This window comes from Anopheles arabiensis, chromosome 3 (assembly GCF_016920715.1).
Source record: "Anopheles arabiensis isolate DONGOLA chromosome 3, AaraD3, whole genome shotgun sequence".
NCBI lineage: Eukaryota > Metazoa > Arthropoda > Insecta > Diptera > Culicidae > Anopheles > Anopheles arabiensis.
Genome location: NC_053518.1, coordinates 55,630,877 through 55,656,575, shown reverse-complemented (window position 1 = coordinate 55,656,575; position 25,699 = coordinate 55,630,877). Strand labels below are relative to the sequence as shown.

Here is a 25,699-nt window from a genome sequence, read left to right as displayed (position 1 = left end):
AACGGTTATTGTGTGAAAGAAGAAGAATACTAGACTTTATTTAAAATAGTGTCAGTTTATTTTCAACGATCGATGAAATTCCACAATTTATTAATATTTATGAAACATATTCCCCATGCTTTGGTTTAAACCACAATAGAACACCATTGGCAGACTTTTCCGTTTAAATTGCTTCTTATGATTTCTAGATTTCAAAACGCCTGTTTTACAGTTTCTTTTTATTCAGAAGGAAAGGCTAGAACGTATTGCTTCACATTGAATATTAGTGTATACAATTCTTTTCAAAACTATAAGAACACCGAGTTTTTATGCTTTCTTCAATGTTTTCCACAACATTATGAATAAAACACTGGTGTAAGTTAAATTTGAAAAATTGATATTTTCATTACTATACCATTGTCAAAACAAGAAATCTGTTCCTTTGATCATCATTATAGTACAATCTAATGTTTCACTATCAATTCCAGATATGAATTTCCAATATTTACCGAACAGTACATACTTTGGTCGTATAGTTTTTTACTTACTGTAAATTACTGTATGTATATAATAATTACAATTCATCTAGTGATGGTTGTAGAAATATTCAATACATTAGAAAATTATCAAGGTGTAATTTGCATTTATGAGTTTTGAATTCTTATAAGATCCACCAATATTATCAATCACAATATATTCTTGATTTAAATGCCTACTCTCATCTGTTCTTCTAAATTCTCGTTGAATTTCATTTCATCATACCCATGGTACGCATTATGTATAAATTAGTATCAAAATATAGACTTAAACTAGTTCATATGTGAACAAAATGATATACACTATTAAGCAGCTGTTTCATCCAAATATTTACAAATGGGCTGTATTGGCTTAAAGGTTTAGAATTCTATGTGCGTGGAAATATTTGCTTGGTCACGCATTATCCAAATAGTCCATAGGAAGAACTGCAGTTGATTGGTGCTGCTACCCCGCGACAGTGTTGACGGTAGACAATAAATCTTTGGTGATATCTTCAATTTACTTTTGCTTCTTCCCCAATATTTTTTGCAATCCTCTGGACATATAAAACGGTCGTTCGGCACTGCCATCGTTTCGTTCTATGTCTTCCACTGTCATGGAGAGAGTTTAATAGTAAATATTAAAATATGTATGTATTTAATGCGTATTCTCGTGTAAGCCATACGTCGCTTGCATAGATACTTACAAAAACACAAAAATAAGGTGTCAACAGCAACAGAGTAAACGCTGAAGAATATGGACGCAATAATGAACGTTCCAATGAAAACGAGTACAGCTGGCACAAAAGGGTAATTTAGTTGCATCTTTGGTAGATCACTATCAAAATACGTGTACGTTACGGCTGCCATTCCAGAAGCAAGGAGTAACTTAGACAAGAAAAATAGGAATCCCGTAACCTTGTCCAATGCAATTACTCGGAGCACGTTTCGCGTAAGTAAGCTGAATGCATCTTTTGCACTTGAGCAGAAGTTTTTCCCGTAGATTGCACACATAATGTAGGCATTTCTGTTTAAAAATTTCAAAAAACTTTCCAAGCACCAAAAAAAGCATCGACAGCAGCACAACACAGCACGAGTGAATCCATTATCGTACCGCTTAAGTTTATGGTCTACATATTCGAGAATGGCTCGAATAATTTTGCAAATAGCAATAATCAACGATCCGAAAGCCAATGTACCAAGATGATAGTAAACCGTGTGTGTAACGCCACGCGTCAACACAAAGAATGGAAGGCGTGATTTTTGGCGCGTCCAGTACCATGTGGCGAATGTGAAAGCAAGCACCATTTCGCTGAATGCGGATACAAAACAAATACACCAAAAAAATCCAATCACGTTTAAAGCCTGAAATTGAAATGAACAAAAAAGATAGGATCGTTGCTTTACCATGAGCTTACAATATTTCTGAATAACACAACAGGATGATACTTACATGGAAGAATCTAACTATACCTGGGGTATCCACCTCTTGAAAGTGACATGCAGCATCAAGACATCGTTCTTGATCATAGATCCTACTAGTGTCTCGACAATTTTCATTGAATGCGACTGGATCACATATGTCACCTTCCATATATCCATTTGTGCAAACGCACGTTAAAGACGAGTTGAGTCCATTTACCTTGTATACAGGAACACCAATAGATGCTAAGAATAAAAGTACTAATAAAGAAAATACAATAACCACAGCCTGCAATATCCATGGTACAAGGGGGAAGAATACTGTCGAAAAACTGGCACTAACAGCTCTGAAAAATAAATGTAGCTTATATTTAGAAGAGCAGCTGTTCAAGTATTTAATCTTTTTACTCACTTGCTGCCCTCCTTCAAAAGGGCGATGGCGATCACGATCCTTTTTCGTAAGACCAATACAACCAATAGTAAGACGATCAATATAACTGATAAGGCAATCAGTATCCACAGCCAGGTTTGATCTGACTTAAACCAGGAATTTACCAAAGAACTAAGATTTGGAGACACGTTCACATGTGCTGCTACCGGATTGGCACGGATTTGCTGGTATTGCCGGAAGCTGTAGTAAACTCCATAGCTTAGCGCAGTAATTACTCCAATAATCGAAATCCATACTAGAGGTTTTGCTATCCATCGAAGCATCGCGATGAGAATTAAACTAGCCAAGACAGAACATGCTATGAAAACTAATATCATGCGCCAAGATTCCAAAATATCTTCCACTATCATTTGACTAGTCTGAAATACAGACAGAACGCATACAAAAATATTATTCAATAATGAAAATAATGTTCAATCTAGTGTTTATAGCATTGCTTATATTGCTGAAATTACTGCTATAGAATCTACTTGGTTAGTACATTTTAGGAAATAATGGAGATAGTCGTAGTATGCTCATCCTTAACAAAGAAATAACAAAATGAATGTTAAATTATTTAAATTTACGAATAATGATGAGTGAAAATGAGTGTAGATTCAAATAAAGCTTCATCCATTCATTCGCATAGAACAAAGTTAGAAGAACGGTGATATCGTGGATTGTTATTAAATAAGGAGTAATAATTAAAGGATTATGTTTAAGATTGCCTTTTTTTAATGTTTGCAATACCAAATGATAGTTTAAATATTTTAACTTTATAATTAAAAGATAAATGTTATAATTGAAAAAAAAATAATAGCAACAAATTTACTTAAAATAGTGCTATATTTAAAATATATTAAGAAAAACCGTATCATGTAACGTTACAGGGATTTAGAGAATTAGAGAATATTTACACGAATGAATAAGAAAGGCTAAACCATCGTTTCACAACAATGGCAGTGCACCTACCCCGATAAAAAGTTTCAAATTTTTTATCGCCACATCTATTGATCGCTGGACATTACGAGCCCCATTAGTGATTGTCCCCATGTCAGGAATGCATCGTTTTGAGACTGACAAACCATACACAGTCCCGATCGTGGCATAATGTCATGGTCATAGATGATTTTGAAAGTACGAAATTGTTACAAAGAATATATGAAAAGAAAAGACGACGAAGTCAATATAAGTATTACTGCATTTCAAGGAAAATGTTTACGTGAATAATATGTTTGTTTTGTGGGAATTAGTAAGCGTTATTTACTAAAAAAAGAAGCCTGTAAATTCCCTAAGAGTGTAAATGAAAGACAGTGGCTTAAGAGCTAATTTGTTACAATGTATAATAACTGTTTTAACTTGGTTATTAGCTTGTGTTAAAACTACAGGGTGAAAGATTTCGATGTGAAATATATAATAAAACACAACAAAAGCGAACGAACGGAAAAAAACACAAACCTGATGCACGCTATTGTTTTTCGTTAGAACGGATATGAGATTATTCACGTATCTTGCCAAAAAAGATTGTAGTTTAGAAATTTTTTCTTCCAAAATATTTTCAAGTTCGCGTTGTTCTTTACACTGTTCGGCTGAGGTTTGAAATTTGGTACTTGTAATGGGCGGCTGTTGTCGAAACTGTTTCGGTATGAGAGTACATTGTCCCTCCGGAATGTTAGAAACGCATCGGTTTACCACTGGAAGTAATAATGGTTAAAGGTTAACTAAAGAGGAAGTCATATCTCATATCAGCCATTGCCCGTTGGATACTTTATCAATATTTTTAAGGTAAATGTTGGAATCCAAATTGTTCATGACTACAGTACATGCGTTACAGATATAACAGACAACACATGGCTACATGAATTTAAGCATGGATTGGAAATAGTTGGTTGATACTTACATGGAGTGCTTTTTTGCATTGTCTGTGCGCATCTCTGTGATTTGATATATTGTCGAATAATTTGGCATGTCGTTAGGTCGGTTTTCTTAACATTTTGCTTACATATTAATTTGGAACGGATTTCATTAACATTGGAAGGATTGCAGTTTGCGGATTCGAAATCAAAATCTTGATTTGGGCATTGACTTACACAAACCTGCAAAAAAAATCAATACAATAATGGAATTTATTATGGACTGTTGACAAATGCGTTGAACGCCATACCAACCTGTGTAGTGCTGCATCCTGAAATAGGCACATCGATTTTAGCACATTCAGTTATGTTGAAAAACACAAGGTAAGGTTCGTCACGAACTTCGCTATCTACGCCACATTTTCGTCCATCTGAGTCAATTGGCACAAGCAATCGATTTAAATCGCCATGTTGAACAGCTACGTAAAAGAAATGAAGCTTTATCAAGTTTGTGATGCCGTGCGTTAGTTAACTCTACTTACCATAGTACGCTACGTAACCCCAGGCGCAGAGAAAAGTAACAAACAAAAATAAACACGGAAGATCCGTACAGGACCTTTTGGATAGAGGTCCTTTAAAGTCAGGATCATATTTGAGTGGTTCACCTGTAGTGAAATGAGATTAAACAGACGACATTCGGGTAAACGAGCACATTTATAATATTTATAACATTAAGTGTGTCATTGAAACTAAAAAAAGAGGCGAATGAGGCCAATCGGCTCAAAACCTCTATAAAAAAAAAAGAATCTAAAACATAAACGGCTTACTTTCAGTTGGCTGTTGAATGTCTTCTTTAGAATATTTTGTAACACGATCTGTACTGCCACAGCACAACCCCATGGTACAAATTGGTAATGAATTTCAATATCACTCTCTTCTGCAGTCCAAATACTTAATGCAGTTTGTTTGTCTTTTGGAATTCTTCAACGCGTGGAAAAAGTAAATATGATAAGATAACGCATTTATCTCACTGTATCAATTTGGAGATTACTAAAATAAACGCAGGCATGTGTATAAAACCATTTCTAGCTTGTGTTGGTATGGAACGCGTCGAACCGTTACTCATACAGTATGGGTTGAAAACATCAACAAAACATGAGCAGTTTTGCGTGGTACGTGGAATTGAAAGCATTGGTATACCAGGAAGTTTAGGTGTCAGAAATACATATGTGATATGGATATATCAAATATGTGTTAGGTTAACGATACATTATTTTTCCTAAGATGTACATGTTATAACAATGGGACAAGGACTGAATCTTTTTTATTTATACAAAATGATTTATTCTTTACATAGACAAATCAACTTTTGAAATACACTTTTTTGAAATACAAGAAAAATAATGTATAAAAATGTAGGTACGTGTGACCCCATTTGGCACATTGGCAACTTTTTTTTTATTTTAATGACAGTAAAATAGCTCTATTATGACAACTGTGCTTAGAATAACTAAAACATAAACTATTTCGGAAATGTGACCACGTATAAATCGGGTTGTCTAGTTTTTACACGCAAAGCACGTCATTGTCTACGTAAGCAAGAAGCCCCTTAAATGTTATGGTAGTTTTTTGGTGTATGCTAGCGCACCATCAAACTTCACACCGTTTGCTAACAAACAGTCACACCTACGCATACAATTTTATTCTCACGAGACGCAATCTGTACACCACACTTGTTCAAAGAGTTGTATTAACAAAGCTGAGGTTCGATCGTTTGCCTCACTATCACACTGAAGATCAGCGTTCGATCGACAGCTGACCGCACTGAGCTGCAAAACGATACTGATTGTCCTATCCTTAGGTCCAGAATCAAGTGACACAACAGCCGACACATGTACATTGCTGACTACGCAGGTAGGCTTTATATGACGACATGCATTTAAAGCTACTGTTGCCTGATGCTTTACTTGGAGTAAACTATTCTATCGCTGGGTTCGAATGCAACCGCATCTGGGATGCAGTTTTGTACTTAAATGCACGAGGCTACTATATGCACCAGATCAGGCTCAAGGTCACTGCATATATAGAAATCTAACCTGATGCATTCGATCGCTAATTATTGCTGTAATGTGTTTCATCTACTTTAAAGGATCGCTCATTCTCTCTCTCTCTTTCCTTCTCGTTTTCACATCTCTCTCTTTAAGTTTCTCTTGCTATCTTTGATTGTCTCTCTCTTTCTCTTTATATTTCTCTTTCAAAATTTCCGTCTCCTTTACACAGCTGTACACGTAAAAAACTATGTCGTTTTAGATGTGTATTTATCTCATTATTCCCGTACTGCCACCCATATATTTCCTCGCCCGATAGCGCATGTACGTATTGAAATGGGAGAGATGTAATATTGAAATTGAATCTTTCATTATCATTCGATATATTCCGCCTAGCATTTAGTTTACAAATGAAAAATCAGTTTGTGAGTCCTGAAATTCCATGCAATTAAATTCCACCCAAAATAGTAATGCTTCACAAGTGACGAAACATGTAAACATACTTATGTCGACAATTACAATGTGATAGAGAATGTGTTCATTCTATTCCAGCGAATGCTACAAAATTATAACCATCGAATCGAATGCACTTTTTGACTGTCTTAGACACTTTATAATAATTCGTTTAGTCGTTTTCATTTTGGCGGGATCTATAAACGTGTATGTGCTGCTTGTAGTTTGTTACGAATTTTATGTTTCGTAAATTTGAACGCACCAAGTAACGTATTTGCACAAAATTTCAGAATGTTTAAACTTAGACAAACATGGAAAAATGATTGGAATAGCAAATAGAATAATATAAGATTTGTGTTAACTACAACATCACACAGAATGAAAAGCATTAAAATTAAAAAAAAAAATATATATATATATATATATATATATATATATATATATATATATATATATATATATATATATATATATATATATATATATATTATAAATAATACATAAACACTAAACAATAATACATATATAACATAAACACTGTACTTTATTATACATAAACACTGTACTCACCTAGCCCTTTGTCACTATTTGCACAGCAGGGCATTATGCAGAAATAGTTCGCCTATAGATAAAATACAAAAACAAAAGATAACAAGTTAATACACAATTAAATCACTACTGAACAAAACCTTGCCCAGATTTTCCTGTGATGTAGGGTGCATTTCCGGTTATAAACCGCTGATCTAGCCATTATGTTCACCCAGTGCCTTTCTGATTCTTTTTATTTCGTTAAATGCTACAGTTTGTACTGGGCAACCGTGTTCTTTATCTCTACACGAGTGATTTAGTTTGTATCGCAACTGCAAACAACAACATTTCTTTGTAGGTTTGCTTTAAGTGGCTGATGAAGTATTAGAAGCGATTTCCGTAAATAGTATCATGAATCATTGTCCTCTACCTATAGGCAGGCGCTTTATTTGAAGTACAGTATTTCCCAGAGATACGAGACACTCGAGTTGCGTGAATTTGAGATACGCCAATTTTAATATGTTGATAGTTTATATGTCAATTCCGTGCAGTTATCTCCAACAATTTCCAAATGAAAAATAAATGCTAAAAGTTTGAAACAGCTAAAAAGTTAGAAATATCCAAATTTTCTTGTATATAAGATCAACTTAAACCAAAAATAACCATTCGTCTTCTTTGGCACAACAACCTGCCTGTACTCACTAGGAAAGTGGGCTCGCCTTTCAGTGACTTATTGTTACGATAGCAGGATAGTCAAGTCCTACGTATGGGGGCACGGTCTATTCGGGGCTTGAACCCATGACGGGCATGTTGCTAAGTTAAGCACGAGTTGAGGACTGCACCACCAGACCGGCCCAAAAAATGACAATTGATCAACTATATTTTGCCGCGTTAAAAAGCGATATTCGACATACGCGAAAATACGCGAATTACGCGAATATCTCTGGAACCTATTATTCGCATAACTCGGGAAAATACTGTATGCTAAAGATTTCCTCAAAAATCTTTGATAATAGGTCGTGTGATAAAAACTGAGAAGGACGCTAATTATCCGATTATGATTTCAATTCAATTGGATTGATATACATAGATACCATTTACGTTAGTTCACGTGCCTCACGACATTTCATAAATGTCACAACATTTAATCAACCTTATTTAGCATAAAAAGGTACAAGCGTAACGTAATGATAAGTTACAGATAATAGTTGTGGCCTAGATGTGTTTCAGACTATTGAAATGTATCTTGGGTGAAGTTGCATACCGGTTTTTTTTACATTTCGTAATATGGTTTTGGTAGTATGATGTGCTAAAAAAATCATCGAAGCTAAGTAATTGGAACTATCTATTTTATTAAATCTATTTTAAAGATATTTAGAAGAAAAAAAGGAATGGATCTTCTACATTGCATGTAATATCTAAACATCGTTTAGAATATAATGTGAACAGTATTATAGCTACAAGTTGTTTTTCCATAGCTGTCACAGATTGTATTTGATTATCGTTACATTTTCAGTTCATTCATATGATTTTCAATACATATAAAGCCCTTAGTGGAACAGTATTCATCATTCGAGTTCTATCCAATTAATAATTACGTTTCACTTTTAGGGATTTCAGCATTTTTATGCAAACAAAGATGCATTTTAAAATCGTTTCCTTTTTTCTGTTTGTGATAGTACTTTTAAGAAACTTCGGAGCATCGATCGCCTTCGAAAACATGTATCGTAAAACCCCCCAAACTCACATCAGCTTGTGACGTGTTATGAGGAGGTCTTGAAAAATTAATGTGATGCACAGACAACAATAGACAGCGATGAAAAGCATTTCGCAAGCTGTGAAAAATGCTTGACATGGCTAACATTGAAAATTTACTCTGAAACCCTGTTAAGCTATTCTCTTTGAAAACTGACTAAGTACGCCTTGCAATGGTCGAACCGAACGTTCTAAACTGTAGCTATATTTCTTCTTTTATTTGGCGTAACGTCTAACGCGGACATGCCCGCCTATTCGAGACATAATTGAGAATCACGGGATTAGAACGGACCAAGCTTGAATTCATGAAGGACATATTATTAAGTAGTAAGAGTTTACAACTGTACTACGGGAAAAAAATAGTATTTCCCCTGATTACAGGATTTTCCTATTCACTTTGCATTGAAAATCATGTGGAATGTATTGTTAATGAAATACAATACGTGATAGCAGTTGAAACACATATACATCATACAAGCGATGGACAATGACGTTCGCTTTATAAAGTGGCTTGGAAACCCCTGTAAAGCGCGTGAAAAAACGAAACATGTATATGATGGGTTCAAGCCCCATTGGATCGAACCACCCATACACATAACCTGCCTACTGATAGGTAAACCTAACAATTAACTTAGTGCTTTGAACATTAGTTACTAAGGCCGGTCTAGAACAACAAATGTTGAGAAAGCTAACCATTTTAATCCGAATTAATCAATAATAAATGAATAAGTTTACAAACAGAGTAGGACTTTGCCGGACTTCAGTTCAAAAAAAAAACATTTAAACCTATTAAAGACGGAATAACTTCGGCTTTGGATTATTGAATTTAATAAGGCCAAACGGTTTTTACAATGCTAACGGAAGTTCATGCTGTGTAATGAAAAGAACAAAAAGTGGGAAATAAAAATGATGTAATTATGTATGAATATAGCAGTGAGATTTTCTTCGACGGGGAATGGTCGAGCACAGAATGTTATTTATTTTTAAACATGTTCGAACAGTTCAACCGGCGGATGTTTGTCAGATGGAATTGATTCGAAATAAAATCTGTACAATGAAGCAAACATAGTAATACAAACTTAACTGTGTTAGGCACACACTTAAGCTTAGTGATTTTTGTTATCAATTATAATTACTTTTTCTTCTTCTTCCGTGTACAGACGTACGCAAGTCATAACGCCGGTCTTTACACAATAGATTTACTAGACTAATTTGTAAATGGTTCTTCAGTTAATTAATTCCTTGGTACATTTTATTCGAGCTCGAGTTTTAAGAGCAGTTGGTAAAGAGTTCCAATACAGCATTCAATAAGTAAACAATTAAAAAAAGCAGTTTATAATAATTTAAAGCCTTATTTGAAGTTTTATAAGGAATTGTATTAGGAATCTGCGAACATGAAATGAAAGTAAATAAATAAAAATCGCCGTATATATTAAAGCTTCTGATATTCAAATCAACTGTAGACAACTCAAATAACTCAATTCATATGAAATCGTAAAACTGATAAATATCTTAAGAGCAGATCTTGTTTTTAATATTCCTCTGGTACAACAAAGCTATAGATCTTTGCTTGTACACACATATACCCCCCCCAACCCCCTTCACACACACACACACACACACACACACACACACACACACACACACACACACACACACACACACACACACACACACACACACACACACACACACACACACACACACACACACACACACACACACACACACACACACACACACACACACACACACACACACACACACACACACACACACACACACACACACACACACACACACACACACACACACACACACACACACACACACACACACACACACACACACACACACACACACACACACACACACACACACACACACACACACACACACACACACACACACACACACACACACACACACACACACACACACACACACACACACATGCGAATGGATAATGGCATATACATCCACATTCATTGTTGTTGTGCCAATTTACTGATTCCACAATTGGGACTGCTAGCGCCGCAGTGGCGACATCTGGAAAAGTTTAGAGTTTGCGTGAAAGTCCATATAAAAAAAAATGATGTCTATTTTTTCTATACCAAGTTTAACGCACACGAGCTGTCAAACGGCGGCGCTGGCATCTCCAATTGGTTAAGGTTAAGTCAAACTCAAATTCCATGCTTGGCCATTTGGAATAAAGCATTCGTTGATACCGAGCAGTAGCGAACGAAACAATTACACCATTGCACAATATGCCAGACAACAAAGACAATTCAGAAAGAATTATAGCGGCCACTCTCGGCATGCATTTGAGCGTATGAATCACTTTTTTATTTTATTTTTTCAAATGGAACTCAACAGGTAGTTGTAAGTCGCCAAATGTGCAAGCTACATTAGCAATATTGAACGTATTTGTATATTTTATGGAAAATTCTGGCGCGTACTGTGTATAAGATTCATACTAAATCGATACAAACCGCAAAATGGTTTCATCAATACTATTACGAAACATTATTACAATATTTGAATACGTCGTTGTTCTTCGCCCTATAACTAAAAACAAACTGTTGACCTTGTTTTATCTTGTGCCCGTCAGCTGACTAGGCGGTCTGCAAATTTAGCGGGTTTTAAACCGGTTCATAAATAGTAACTCGTGCGTTAGCTATGGATGCTTTGAAGTGCCTCTCACAAAGAGAATATAACAAACTCAGAGAATCGAGAACATGGGAAGGCTATCTCTGTGTTTGTGTTGTTATCCTATTCTCAATTGCACAATTCGTGCAAGTTGGAGTGAAAGATGCTACACACTTTCTACTCTCCTATTTCATCAGATCTGCGAATGCTGCGCCCTTTGGCCGCCGAAGTAATCAACCATAATGTATTGTGGTATGTGTGTGGTGCTTAGAGAGTTCTGCGACCTCTCTTTGTTTTTGAAAATACAATGCACTCGAGAATGAACTGCACTTTGATTTCTTCTATGATAACTATTCACGTGGGATTGCATATTGATTGATTAAACTCGGTTTGTTTATATCTTACAACACTTTCACCACGAAACCACGATTGGAAACCACTTTCTCTTTCGACTTTTCTCCTTTTACTATCGCGCTGCTTTGAATAATTGTGTTACTGTACAGTTGTAAATACACAATTGGATGCAAATTACATCGTTTGAACATTGTGGCTCAGTGTTGAATACCACTAACACATAAAAAACAACACTTGCTCTGCTTTAACAAAGCCAAAGCATGGCTGTTATATTCGTACCTGATCGTTTGTCCGGCCGAATTTCCGAAGCGAACTGAACTGACTCACAGCAAAATAACGAATGAAAATGTGTGTATATTAGACCGGTTTCTTTATTCTATCACGCTGGTGTTTCTCGCGCTCGCTCACTAGCCACATTGATTTCTCACGACTCTCTCGTTTCTGTTTCGGAGCAACGACTGCCTTGACAATCACACTAAAGCAGTCTCGTCGAGATGCAACGGACCTATGTGGTTGATGACTTTCCAAGTGTGCAGTTTGATGGAAAAACTTAGGAATTTAAGTACTATCTACCTCAAATGTTTACGTTACAAGAACATTCAAGTTGTTTTTTTACATTTTATAGCCGTTGGCTGTGCAACTAAGTATTATATGTGTTAATAAACAGACGAAGATCGTTACGTTTTAAACAGTGGCTAAATGCTCAATGTATAATTCTCACCTTGTACAAAACATAAATAACAACATAGTTAAATATTTGACATATACACCATATTTCCCGACGAAATCAATGCAACAATCAAAATGAGATTAGTTTTACAAGTTGCAATATAGTTAATAATATTACGATATTGATATGCTGACTTAAACATACTAAGGGTTTCTAAGTTCCAACTTGTGGACAAAATCCGACGGCCGAGATCCTATAAAACGGTTTAAGCAAAGACTTACTAAATGCCAAGTATTATTTGAAAAACAGTATAAGCACGGTAGTGCGCACTTGATTGAGTGCGGATTATCGAATGACGTTTTGACGTTTTTTTTTTAACTTTTTTATTTTTGTCGCGGTTCATGAGTTAATTGTTACATTACATACATTTTCATTATGAGCAATGAAAGCTTTTAATTTAATAAATAGAAAGATATTTACAGTAGAACGTTGATTATCCGGGGACGGATTAACCGGCCGCACGCTTAAACGTGCGCATGAATTTGACAGTTGGTCTATAAAAAATATTCTACTAGTGATTAATCGATTGGTTTAAGGTGAATTCTTACTAAAACCAGTTAATTTTATAATTTTTATATGAATTTGACATTTGTTGTGCCATAATCCGTGAAAATTGTTTAACCGGCATCCGCCCGGTCCCGAGCAGCCCGGATAATCGACGTTCTACTGAAGTTCACTACTTTTGACCGAACACTATTCACCTCATGATTTTGTTTGTTAAAAGTGTGGATTATCGAGATGCGAGTTATTGATCGTGCGGATTTCTTAATGTATACTGCAGTGAATACTACATGTATAACCTATTTTTGTGTATAATGGCGTTTGTATGCAAAACTCTGCTTTTGAAAAAATCACACACATCTAATGACATATTCAGAAAAAAATTTATAGTTTTTATTGTTGTATAGAACAAGGTCTTTGAAAGAGAACAAATGGGTTGATGCGTTTATAGTAAATTGACAGAAAGCTATGGGAAAATTTTGACAGTTAAATTGAACTCATTAAATTGAAATTGAATTGTTTAGTGATGGACGTTGCTATGGAGTGAATGAGAGTTTTGTTCAACATTTTGCACTCATATGCCACGGTGCCAGGGATTATTTTTCTTTGTGTTTTATTTTCAAGCAAGCGTCATCGATGAAATAAACAACAAGATTTGTTTCGTTTAAACACATGTGTATATTTTTAAATCCTTTGTATTGATGAATTACACAAAATTTTACACAATTTACTGATACTTCACAATCACTTCACTCAATATTCATTCTTCAATTAACGAATCTAACTTGTGCAGCAGCAATGTGATTATTGCCGGCGTCCGTCTTTGACACTTTGTCAAGAGCCACCTTGTACCGATGTCATGCATTAAAAAGCTATAAAGTTCCACAAAGTTCAGTACCCTTTCTTAACAAGCCTTAAAGTTCCATCATGAACCTTACACATAGTGCTAATCAGCCGCAAAGTTCCAAAGAGTACCATGTGCCTGTTAAAAAGCTCCATAGCTCCGCAAAGTACCGTCTATCTCTTAATCAGCTACAAAGTACGACATCGGAACGATTTTTCGTTAAACAGCCCTAAATCAGCTATAAAGTACGAGCTGGCTATTTGGGAGCAATTCTGGCTATTTGGGCATTAACCGTGTATCTCGGGGACCGCCTGTATTTCAAAAGATATACGCTTTTAACCACGAAAAACATCATTCTTCCGTACAAAATACATGGCTTACCCGGGTAGGCGGTTGTACTTGTGAAGGACATATAAACTTAAATAATTTAAAAAAAATATTCTAACATTTTTCATATTTTTTTTTTTGCACATGGTTAGAAAACATCTTTTCTGAATCATTTTTAAAATTTGAAGTCGATACGATTTCTAAATCCAAAGTTATTTTGGAATAAAGATGCGAAACTTATCTGGGTAAGCGGTCGTGCACATGACGGTTAACGTATATTCATTTGAAATATGTGGACAACTTTTGAAGCTTATTTTGTTCGAAGTGTCACGTCACGCTTCTGCAGAACAAAATAACAATTTTACACAAATATCTCATAAGTTTTCTAAGTATTTTCATCAAAATTTAGGGAAACAAAACCCGGTTGTTTTTTGTTTACAATAACACGCGTTATTTTTCGGCCGGAAAGTTCATCCCGCCATGCAATTGACAGCGATTTGCGAGGGCGCGCGAGGGCTCGTACGCCATACAAGTTCACCGCCCCAGAGCCCTCGCATTAAAGAGCTTGTGAGCCTAGGCAGTTTTTTCGCCGCTAGTTTTAGCAGTTATAATTATAGCACTCCACAATTATAGAGAGCAGGTATAACATTGCCAATTATAGCTTACTAAACACCTAAATTTTGAGATTTTATTTTGAAAAAATCCACAAAAACGTAAATAGTGGTCTTTTCGACAAATAACACAGCAATACAAGAATTAATGAATAAAAAAAAAAATATTTTAAAATATTTTTAAAATATCTTAAGATTTCGAGCAGATGATACCACTTGCAACCCACGCAATGTTTGACGGGATACTAAACACCTGAATTTGGTCATTTTATTTTATAAAATCCACAAAAATTTAAATAGTGATCTTTTCGACAAATACTACATACTAAAGATTATTTAAAACATCATAAGATTTCGAGCAGATGAAATCATTCACAACCCTCGCAATGTTTGACGGGATTCCTTTAAAAAAATCGAGTAGATAGCATTACACCGTGTAAAAAGGCATTCAGATTTAGCTGTCACGCTGTCTAATGCAATGGACGGCACCAACACACAGAGTGACCAGAAATACCGATTTATCTGTATTCCTACCGATTTTTTACATGCCTACCGATTCACAGATGACCGCCCTAAAACTACCGATTTTCCATTTATCCTACCGAAAATCACAGATATTTGATTTTTCAGTCGTTTAAGCTTAATCTGTGCGGCTTGGGATGCTATTTCAAGGATTGTTAACCACATTTGTTACTTAACGCGCTGATGCACGTTTGTTTGCCTGGCACTTTTTATCCGTTAAAATTTAATGTTCATAATAAGTAGAAAATGTCAGTTGCGTGGATTCCGAAAATTTCTCGTCAAAGAAAGTCATTTAAATTTGAATTTGAATCTCGCTGTCGGCGGTTAAAGCTTACCCGACAGATAAAGAGAATGAAATTTTCAGGCGAGGGGAAGGTAGAAACACACGGAGGGGGTCCGGCCCAAGATCAGATCCGAAGTCCGTTGTTTTGGGCTGATAATTAATGATTGGCGGATGGAGCGCTACCACAGGGAGAATGCGCTCTCTTGCTCATTCTTCTTCTTCATTTGGCACAACAGTCGCTGCCGGTCAAGGCCTGCCTGTACCCACTAGTGAAGTAGGCTTGGCTTTCAGTGACTTATTGGTACCATAGCAGGATAGTCAATCCTACCTATGGGGGGTCGGTCTATTCGGGGCTTGAACCCACGACGGGCATGTTATTAAGTCGTTCGAGATGACGACTGTACCACCAGACCGGCGCTCTCTTGCATGCCTTTAAAATACACGAGGCGCTCTCACTGAAAAGAACGCTCGCTCGCGCTGTTTCATTGTATTTTCCTCATACCCCGTCCTTTCCGTTTCTTCCCGAACAAGCTGCACTAGTGCGAGCGAGACACCGATACCACCATGCCGCTGTGAGAAAACCAAACTGAGATGGCAGGCTGAAAGTGAACGCACACATTCACACATGTGTAATTGTGTGAGTGCAAAAACTGTGTGGAAACCAAAACACGCTCGCGGCTCTGCGTAATTCCGTGTATTTCCAACCGTCTCCCCCTGCGTCTACATGCCCCTCGTCTGAAAGTCGCACACTTTTTCATTCTCTTTGCTAGCAGGATAATCATTAAAATAATTGATTAAATTTAAATTGTTGCGTTCTGAACAGTGCTCCTGCCGAAATCTGCCAATATAATCTGGCCACACTGGTCCGCAGGTCAGGCGAGCTTTTTGGCGGCCACCCCCGTCAAACATTGCGAGGGTTGCGAGTTCTATCATCTGCTTGAGATCTTATGGTATTTTCAACAATATTATTTTTTATTCATAAATTATATTTTTTGCCGTGTTATTCGTCGAAAAGATAACCATATCCAGTTTAGTGGATTTTTGCAAAATAAAATTTCAAAATTCAGGTGTTTAGTATGCTACAAATCGCACTGTTATACCTGCTCTCGGGGTGCTATAATTATAACTGCTAAAACTAGGTGTGAAAAAACTACCAAGGCTCGCAAGCTCTTTAATGCGAGGGCTCTGGGGCGGTGAACTTGTATGGCGTGCGAGCCCTCGCGCGCCCTCGCAAATCGCTGTCAATTGCATGGCGGGCCGTCGCAAAACCGTCACAAAAAGTCAAAACCGGCGTCGCATGTACTGCAAACCAAGGTGGGTTTAAAAATATCAGGTGGTGGACTCTAGTGCATTTTGACAATTCGTCACTTGACGTAAGGTCCCCAGGATTCAAACTTTGTTTACATTTATTAAATTTGTTCATATAATTTATCTACCCCATTTTTTCGAATAAATATTCTTTAAAAATATATTTTGGACTTTGTGAGTTCTTATTTAACATTGCAACATACATTAAAGTGTGTTATTTTGTGTTATTCTGTGAATTTATTCTATAATTCTTTGTGTTTTCGACATTTTTGATGATAAAAATTAAGAAATCATTATTTTTTTCAATTTTACATGAATTCCTCATTATCTACGAGCCGCATGGACAATTTACTTGAGATTAGAACTCATGCTAGCATGATTTTAAATTTCGTGCATAAACAAATCATCAAATCTTTTGTTAATATATTACGTTTTTTCGATAAAATCAATAGACACAATAAAATGCACATAATAACAAAGAAATCTGTTCTATTTGCTAAGCTTTGTGTGCGGAAACCAATGGTCAACGGTTCTAAAATGACGTAAAGTCCCTCAACTATGGCGACCCCCCAAAGGCCCTAATCCACCACCTGATATTTTTAATCCACCTTGCTGCAAACCGACATCGCCAGCGAGCGAAACTCGCAACGATTTCGAGGTGCTGGCGACGGTCGTTTTTGACGTTTTGCGACGGTTATTGACCTTTCGAGCGAGCTTTTGCCCTGCGGGCCAGTGTGGCCAGATTATATTGGCAGATTTCGGTTGGAGCACTGTTACGCCAGGACTCCACAGAGCATAACACGGAGCGCAACATAACAACTGACAGCTGCCAAACGCTTCCCAAAACGCTTGGGAAAGGAGGTAAAGCGTTTCATTAACTTTCGGTCATCGCAGTAGGCTGGTGATTTTTCTACGAGCAATGAGTGGCCTACTAAGGATGTTCAAAATATGATACCAGCAATAAAGCGTTTTCTGAAGCGTTTAGCAGCTGTCAGTTGTTATGTTGCGCTCCGTGTTATGCTCTGTGGAGTCCTGGCGTTAAGAACGCAACCATTTAACCGTCTTGTATACAACCAAAAAACATTACGTAATCGTACAACCGCCTACCCGGGTAGGCCATACAATTTGTATGGAAGAATGATGTTTTTGTGATTAAAAGAGTATGACTGGTATTATTTAATCCGTTTGTAGCGGGAACGTACGACGTTCACATGAAATTCTAGGGATGGCAACACATTTCTTGAGCCAGGTCCTACAACGCCGCGGTGAATAACTGTAGCAACGATCTAGTACGTTAGGAAAATGAGTGTCGGAACGTACGCCACCGCTACGAACGGATTCAATAATACCAGCCTATATCTTTTGAATTTGTAGTAAGATTTGAATGAAAACTGTCTTAAAGGTTCATAATAATGTTTTATAACATATCGTTGTAAAATTAGAATTTTAAAAATCCTATCAATATTTTTTTTATCAAAAATGTGCAGTAACTCCAACACCCCAACCGGCCTTGCCGCATGTTTTAAGTGGATGCTTATGTCTTTTTCTTTTCTTTCAAATGTTGTATTACAGTTGTGTACAGTTAAATTTTATTGCATGATGTGTAACAATATTTTGAAATTAACACTGAAATCATCTCTTTTAAAATGATACCAACCACTACAGGCAAACGAAATATAATTGGCTGAAAGTTAACACATACATTCATACTTTTGTCATAGTGTTACTGCCGAATAGGAATGGGTGTTTTGGAGTGCACCAATGGCACCCACGGCTCCAGAGCCAGATCTACACCAACAGCTCCAGAGCCGGATCCGCACCAACAGCTCCGGAGCCGGCTCCGTACCAACAGCCCGGAGCCGGCGGCGAATCAATGGCTCCAGAGCCGGCGATGAATCAACGGCTCCGGACCAACGGCTCTGGACTAACGTTTCAATAGTTTGCGTGGTTTTCAATAGTGCGTGACACACTGTCGTCCCCCTGGACGTTGACCGTTGGCAGCGCAACTGCCACAGCAAGTCCAGGGGTCGGCACGACTGCCCACAACAAATAGAGACGGCATTGTATCACCGACAAACCGACGTGACACTGGCGTTACAAAAGTGTCCCACACGAAACTACTGACATTTACCAGTGAGGCGATCACTTGCGCATTGGAATTTGCGAAGAAAAATAATAAGGGGATTTAGCAGTTTCTTCTCTGTGTCAGTGTAGTAAGCGAATCATTCTAGAGATGGCGCTAGTGTTTAACGTATTTTCATTTGAAATAAGGAGACAACTTTTGAAGCTAATTTTGTTCGAAGTGTCACGTCGGTTTGTCGGTGATTGTATGATAGCGTATAAAACGAATCTATCATCTCGCAAGTGTAGAATATAACACCCGATGTGATTGTGTGATTGTTGAACAATGTTCAAAACTTATCGATTTTTTTATAGATTCCTTTCAACATTATTTACTCAGCTAATTATGGATATTCCTGTTTTAAAAAATATTTAAAATGATTGTTTTGGTGCAATCTGTAAAAACCGGCTCCGGAGCCGTGAACGTGGAGTAGTTGGTGCGGAGGCGGCTCCGGAGCAGCTGGAGCGGAGTCAGCTTCGGAGCCGTGGGTGCAGAGCCGGCTCCGATGGATTGGAGTGGAGGAGGTTCCGAAGTTGTCTGGAGCCGGTCGGAGCCAGTTTTTAATAAAACAGATTTTTGTGTTTCGGACTGGTTCACAATTGAGGATACTAAAGGACACACGCAGCTCTTCTGTATCAATCACTATATTCTATTATAAATAATATACAGTAGAACGTCGATTATCCGGGGGCGGATTAACCGGCGGGCGGCTTACCCGGCGCTCTAGCACCAATCGAACACGACATCGAACATGAAAAATGTATGGGATTTGACATGTTTGTCTTGTTTGTTTGTTTGTGTCTGACAGTGCACCTCCATATTATTGTATGGGTTTGTTCGTGTCGGATGTCGTGTTCGATTGCTGCTAGAGCGCCGCCTTAACCGTGCGCATAAATGTGACAGCTGTTCAAACATACAGTGAACATTTACTGCGATAGTCAAGTGGGCAACCAGTTTTTTGTGCAGCTCTGTAGTGTCTAGTGGTGTTTTCGAAATTTATTTTTGTTCACGAACAGTTGTTCATGAACAACAACCTATAGTTATTGATTGAAATAATATTCTACTAACGATTTATCGATTGATTCAAGGTGAATTAATCATAAAACTAGTGGATTATTTAATTTTTATATGAATTTGACATTTCTTAGACCATTATCCGCGCAAATCGATTAACCGGCAAACGCCCGGTCCCGAGCTGCCCGGATAATCGACGTTCCACTGTATATGCTACAAGACTGTTGTGTGTGTCGGGTCGCAGCCTATGATCGAGTGCGAACCCTCGGTAGCCCGATCGCTCCCGAAGCCCTTAACGGCCATTCGGACGTCGGATGCTGTCAGTTCCACGACAGCATCGAGTTGCGGTTACACTGTACTGTTTCTGTACACAACACAGATGAGTATATTTTATGGATCGTCAACATATATGTTTATACAACAAGCAAAACAATTGAAAAATGTATATAACTTTTGAAAGAAACGTAAGTAAAACTTAGAAAAAGACTATTCATCTACTTAAAACATGCAGCAAGGCCGGTATGGGTGTTGGAGTTCGGCTCGTGTCTGTGCTCCATCGGATGCGATTTTATCGGAAGGCCTGTCAAAATTTTATATGAGATTTGACAGATAACGTCGGACGTGCGATTTCGTCGTACGACGGAATCAAAAATTTTTGATTTCGTCGGACGCCGCATCCGATTTTATCTGTCAAACTAAATGTGTGGTGTTTTGTAGGAACAATCTCAACTTGATTTTTCATAATCGTTTTATTATTAAAATCATCCCAAAAATCGCAATATTATACGAAAAAGCGTTTGACAGCACGTGCGATAAAATCGCATGCGATGGAGCACAGACACGTACCTTACCGCACATTTTTGATAAAAAAATATTGATAGTATTTTTAAAATTCTAATTTTACAACGATATGTTATAAAACATTATTATGAACCTATAAGACAGTTTTAATTCAAATCTTACTACAAATTCAAAAGATATACTCTTTTAATCACAAAAAACATCATTCTTCCATATAAATTGTATGGCCTACCCGGGTAGGCGGTTGTACGATTACGTAATGTTTTTTGGTTGTACACAAGACGGTTAAATGGTTGCGTTCTTAACAGTGCTCCAACCGAAATCTGCCAATATAATCTGGCCACACTGGCCCGCAGGGCAAAAGCTCGCTCGAAAGGTCAATAACCGTCGCAAAACGTCAAAAACGACCGTCGCCAGCGCCTCGAAATCGTTGCGAGTTTCGCTCGCTGGCGACGTCGGTTTTGACGTTTTGCGACGGTTTTGCGACGGTGGCCGCCAAAAGCTCGCCGTGCCCTGTGGGCAAAGTGACCAGAAATACCGATGTATATATATTTGGGTTTAAAGGAAAAAATCTCAATTTTTTGTACTCATTGAACGATGAAACTCAGCCAAACAATCAAATCAATCTAAATAATCCAGCGAAAATCAAATTACAGCACGGACGATAAAATCGTATCCAATGGAGCACTGCAGTGGCCCTAAGCGGTCGCGTGGAGCCCCAAGAAAAAGAACTTGCCACCACTGAGAAAAAGGAATGAGCATCTTAGTTATTCTTTGGTTTAGAATTCCTAGTACCATTTTCAGATCAACACTTCAGAAAGACCTTCATTTGTGTTACCGCTGAACCAAATCTAATCCATATCCTAAGTAAAGGATGCATATTCTTTTGAAATGGAACTTTAATTTTGCGCATTAGCACCCCCCCCCCCCCCATCACGCTTAACACTTCTTTCGCTTTCACTTTTTTCAACTCGAGTTAAGTTTCGAGTTTTAACCTACCGAAAACTACCGATAAAATTTTGATGCGCTACTGAAAACCGCCAAAATTATCTGGCCACACTGCGGTGCAATTATTTGATTCTACGTCAAAATAGCATTTCTCGAAAGTGCAAACATCGTTCTTTTTGTAAAAGCTAGTTATGTTTGGAACGATGTGTAATACCTGTGTTTTACCATATCGTAAGTGAGTTGTTTAAGTGACTTATTATGAGCTAGTTAGTTGCTTTAACCATTAACCAGTGTGTAGATAACCCACGATCAAACGTGTCAATAAACATAATGAGCTATGCATTAAATTAACAAGGTCAGTTGCAACGCGTCTAACGCGCATAGCTAAACTACATAAACGCGCATAGCGTTTTATGTTAACCGACATTAATAACTCGTAATGATGCGTGCAATTTCCTGGAAATTAATAGTAGCTGGAGTTTAAATTTAAGTCATCGCATTAAAAACGAAAGTGATTCATAGAATACTCGTATCAATCACACATTTTTGTTAAGTTTATGTGTGTACGTGTGGCCGTGTCTGAGAGTGAGAAAGTGTTTGTAGGTATTTAATGGTGCTATTATTATTGGTAGCTTATGTGTAACTGCGGTGACAAATGTACATTACTTCTGTAAAAGCGAATCTGTTTTTTTAATGCAAAAACTCTTATGTGATCATGGTGCTTTAAAAATATCAAATTGTATATTATCATAATCTATAGATAATATATAATATGACATTTAAAATTTACGGGCCTAGTTGCCCGTATGATAAAATTTAACTATACTTTATCTGTAGATAATGGAGTGAATCCTGTGAACTTGTTATCCGTTTTTTAAGGTTTCCTTGATGTTGTATAATTTAAGGCTTTCGGTACACGTTCATCTTCGATACAACTAGCGTTTCAACTGAATATATATTTTGCAAACAATACAGTAACATAACGTATTAATTTGAGGTACAGTGTAATCCTTATTTTGAAAATAATCTCATCTCGTGGTTTTCTGATATTTTTTGGTGAAGTTTCAGTCGTAAAGTTTTACAATCTGTTGTGATATAAAAATGTTTATATAGATCAGAAAGATATTTAGTCGTGAAAAGTTGACTTTAATTATTAAATTCAAAAATTGAATTAAGAGATGTATGATGTTTGACGATTGTTTCACGCGCCTTTGCTAATATTGTTTGAATGTGTAGGCACGTGCGTAGATTGAACAAGTGAATCGAAGTGACTTATACGTATTCAGACACAGGAAATTGCTTAGTGGTCCGTTCACACGACTCTTACAATGGCATCTTCGACGGATAAAAAGAATACCTTATCAAGTGAATTGGAGGCAAACGAATTACTGGAAGCGGTTCTAAAACAGATGGATGGCATAATATCAGGTATGTCAAAGATTGTTTAACCATTAATTTAAATATTTTGCAATTACAACGGCGGAGCCCTTCGTAACGAATACTCCCTAGTATAAGTTTTTCGGTTAACGAGTAAATTCTCTCATAATGGGCAACATATTTGTGGTTCTAATACACTTGTTTGGTGTCATCTGGTACTCTAGCATGGTATCATCAAGATCATGATCGGTTATCATTAAGCATTTCTTTATTTTTGCTAATCGTTCGGGTAAATGAGAGTTTTGATACGAGGAGTAGTAGGACATATCTGGCACCTGAACAAGCAATGCTTGTATCTGGACTAGTATTTGCTAGGTAAACTGATTCAGATTGGTGAATCAGAATGAATCTATGTAATGATTCAATCTATCTTAATCTCGATTAGGAAGATTTACGAGTCTCAAAAAATTCATGACTCTCAAAAGATTCATGAATATCTCATATGATTCACAAATATCCAGAGATTTATGAATCTCAAGGAATTCATAAATCTCCAAAAATATATAGAGCTTGAGCTTCTTTTTATTCTTCTTCTTGGCATAACAACCTACGAGGTCATGTTAGCCTAGACAGGCTTCCGAGATTTCTCGGTAAATTTTACGACCTCGGTTTGTTTGTTTTGCTACGGGAAAATGATTCATGCGTAGAACACTGTATCATGGAATCATGCAAATTCAATATCTATGAATCAATCTCAACGAAAGTTTTATGAAACCCAACACTATTCTGGACATAAACCGATGAATAACCGTTTCACATTTTTATTTTGCAGTGGTGATTTAAACGACTACGAATAAATCACGTGCAGTACTATTCGCATAAGTATTATTCACTTTTCATACAAATTTTATGGAAATAATCTCCCTCATAGCAAGTAAGTCGCTGGAACAAATTAATCTCGCAAGGATTCACTGTTTCTTTATTTGTCCAAGTCTAACGAAAATTATTTTTTACTGGTGTCGCGATTTACCTCTTTGATAAAAGATAGATTTGTTTGATATCTTAATCTATTGCAATGATAATTTTTATAGCCATCTTTTAGTTAAAGGATGAAAAAACTGATATGTCGCCAACAGATATTTTATCGTATGACCAACCAAGCAACAATACGGCAAGGCCGTAATAAAACACTAAATCAGTGGTTTTCAACCGGTAAGGAATTCCCCCCTAAAGGGGGAGTTTTGGCTTCTTTGGAGGGAATTTTTTGTTGAAAATTTCGCTAAATACCATTGCCACGCCCTCCCCCCACTCCGGGCTTATGAATTTGTGAGTGGGGAATGAAAACCTACATGCATCCTATATGGGGGGAAAAGCTGCAAAAAGAGTGAAAACAACTGCACTAAATAAAAAACCAACCACCTTTTTATATAGAGGAGCATGCGATAATATAAATATCTGGGAAATTGAGTTCTAGACCTTATGTAATGAAACACTCAAAAATGTTATTTTCACAATAATTGACATTTTAGCACCTTTATCAAACACATTGGATTTTCCATCGATGATTTAATGTAAAAAGAGGAGTTAAAATCATATTAAAATGTCACGAAGAATTTTGTGGTGATCAGAATGGTCATAAAAAAATGCATGAGAGTTTCTAACAAAAGTGTAAAATTATGCATAGATATAACAGCACAAACAAAATATATTTGGCTAACTTTTGGGAACATGGGGAAAAATGGTCGTGTGGGGTAATATGGGCAACATGCATCAATGTATTACTCAACATCAAACCCTAGTACCTGAAAAGTAAGTAACTTCCAAACCTTCCTGAAAGCAAGACAGTGACTTTACTCTACCCTGATTAAAATTAGTTTTTTTTCAGCTAACTTGTTTTGTAGGGGCCGGTCTGGTGATACAATCGTCAACTCGTACGACTTAACAACATGCCCGTCGTGGGTTCAAGCCCCGAATGGACCGTGCTCCCATGCGTAGGACTGACTATCTTGCTATGGTAACAATAAGTCACTGAAAGCCAAGTTCACTTCACTAGTGGTTACAGGCAGGCCTTAACCGACAACGGTTGTTGCGAAGAAGAAGAAACAATTTTTTGTAGATTTTTTTTCATTTGATTTGGAGAATTGTGCTTTCAAATTATTCTAATCAACCATTAAAGTGATCCAGTGTGATCAGAATTAGCGGAATTTTGAGTAAGAGTGCCACTGAGGAAAGAGTATTCACAAGCGTTTTTAAGTAAAACTTTAATTAAATGACCAATTGAGTATACAGATGATTTTGTTTCAACTAAGTAATTTGGCCAGTTTA

General features: G+C 36.9%; 2 protein-coding genes across 16 annotated transcripts in view; one reads left to right on the top strand and one right to left on the bottom strand.

The window, feature by feature from the left end:
* Nucleotides 1–35: 35 nt before the first annotated feature.
* On the bottom strand, nt 36–12,397 carry LOC120901575 (choline transporter-like 2). Of its 12 annotated transcripts, none has more exons than XM_040309626.1 (10): nt 12,266–12,397; nt 7,271–7,322; nt 4,742–4,864; nt 4,515–4,678; nt 4,247–4,442; nt 3,805–4,040; nt 2,329–2,726; nt 1,948–2,263; nt 1,202–1,859; nt 36–1,106 (listed from the first exon to the last, which is right to left on the bottom strand). In XM_040309626.1, exons 2-10 carry the CDS (start codon nt 7,302–7,304, stop codon nt 1,015–1,017), a joined length of 2,217 nt encoding a protein of 738 aa, XP_040165560.1. In that variant the 5' UTR covers nt 7,305–7,322; nt 12,266–12,397; the 3' UTR covers nt 36–1,014. The 12 variants fall into 12 exon arrangements, with proteins under 12 accessions (XP_040165560.1, XP_040165561.1, XP_040165562.1 ...); XM_040309627.1 differs by lacking the exon at nt 12,266–12,397 and adding an exon at nt 12,038–12,212; XM_040309628.1 differs by lacking the exon at nt 12,266–12,397 and adding an exon at nt 11,476–11,973.
* A 9,712-nt stretch (nt 12,398–22,109) lies between these two features.
* LOC120905168 (liprin-beta-2) overlaps nt 22,110–25,699 on the top strand; it is a 46,295-nt gene continuing 42,705 nt past the window's right edge. The window contains exons 1-2 of one of the 4 annotated variants that reach the window (XM_040316014.1): nt 22,110–22,228; nt 23,234–23,425. In XM_040316014.1, the coding sequence (XP_040171948.1) occupies nt 23,326–23,425 (100 nt within the window). In that variant the 5' untranslated portion in view covers nt 22,110–22,228; nt 23,234–23,325. Of the gene's footprint in view, nt 22,233–22,267; nt 22,353–23,059; nt 23,426–25,699 lie in introns of those variants that run through there. The other 3 variants (XM_040316013.1, XM_040316015.1, XM_040316016.1) reach the window with 3 other exon arrangements.

Excerpts from the sequence above, each read along its gene's own strand:
- LOC120901575 (XM_040309625.1), bottom strand. The coding sequence starts at position 5,099 with ATGGGGTTGTGCTGTGGCAGTACAGATCGTGTTACAAAATATTCTAAA. Across the intron at positions 4,865-5,026 it reads CATTCAACAGCCAACTGAAA|GTGAACCACTCAAATATGAT; the intron begins GTAAGCCGTTTA and ends ATTTCACTACAG. Across the intron at positions 4,041-4,246 it reads AATGCAAAAAAGCACTCCAT|TGGTAAACCGATGCGTTTCT; the intron begins GTAAGTATCAAC and ends TATTACTTCCAG.